Here is a 1,064-nt window from a genome sequence, read left to right on the forward strand (position 1 = left end):
TAGGGCCTGTCCTCTTGGCCTCCTGTCGCTGCCTTCGTCCTTTTGCCTATTCATAGGGCAATCACGTATCCAATGTCCAGACCTTTTGCACTTGAAACATGTGTTCGGCTTACTCTTACTCCAGAAAAATTCTTCCTTGCCACGATGACTGTCCTCCTTCCATTGTGGCCTTCTCTTATTTCCAACTTTCATGGCTGCGAAAGCTACATTTGAACTTTTTTCTTGCGCTGAAAATTTGACCTCCACAAGAAGCCGCTCTACCAAATTATTTAACACGCGCTGCACTCGAGGGGCTGACTCCTATGCAGTAACGAAATGACTATATAATGGGCAACGTCATAAGAATCTTTGTCATAATCATGGAATCAGATATAGGCTCACCCAATGCTTGTAGATGATGTGCAAGATCCTTCAATTTTGCCACATGTGACGCCATATTGTCCTTGAGATCCTTTGAGATTTGATACCATTTTTGTTGCAGCATGTGAATTGAAGTCTCCGACCGTTGTTCATACAGATTGTGCAGCGCCTGCCACATGTCTTTTGCACTAGTGCAATTCATAATGTGCACGAGTTGACAATCAGCTACGGTTGTGGCAATTATCCTCTGCGCACAACTGTCCTGCTTCAACCAGTTTGCCAATTGTTGCTTTTGAACCGCTGTAGCACCTTCCACAGGAGGCACAGGCCTTGTAATACAACCATTTGTCACTAAAAAAGCCACTTTATCTCTCAAAAGAACAGTAACTTGAAACTTCCACTGCGCCCAGTTATCAGCACCCTTCAATTTAGTGATTCTTGTCAGTTCCGATTCCATATTTATCGGTTATTTCCACTTTCTTTGCACGTGGCACGGGTTAACCTCAATTCGAAAAACACGTTACGTCGAATCACTAAAAAGAAAAAGATAACTATTATTGCACGTTACCTGGGCCCATAACCTTTTAATAATTCGTGAAGTTTATTGTTAACTTTTACAAAAGATCCTCGAGATCGAAACAGATTACTTTTTGCTAGAGCACATGGATGGGTTTTAGTTAACACGTTTGAACATACATTAACTC

At 42.0% G+C, this 1,064-nt stretch overlaps 1 protein-coding gene across 1 annotated transcript; it reads right to left on the reverse strand.

The window, feature by feature from the left end:
* Nucleotides 1-319: 319 nt before the first annotated feature.
* LOC143217696 (uncharacterized) lies at nucleotides 320-817 on the reverse strand. The gene has a single exon (XM_076442233.1). It carries the CDS (start codon nucleotides 815-817, stop codon nucleotides 320-322), a length of 498 nt encoding a protein of 165 aa, XP_076298348.1.
* Between the last annotated feature and the right edge of the window lie 247 nt (nucleotides 818-1,064).

This window comes from Lasioglossum baleicum, chromosome 17 (assembly GCF_051020765.1).
Source record: "Lasioglossum baleicum chromosome 17, iyLasBale1, whole genome shotgun sequence".
NCBI lineage: Eukaryota > Metazoa > Arthropoda > Insecta > Hymenoptera > Halictidae > Lasioglossum > Lasioglossum baleicum.

Excerpts from the sequence above, each read along its gene's own strand:
- LOC143217696 (XM_076442233.1), bottom strand. The coding sequence starts at position 817 with ATGGAATCGGAACTGACAAGAATCACTAAATTGAAGGGTGCTGATAAC.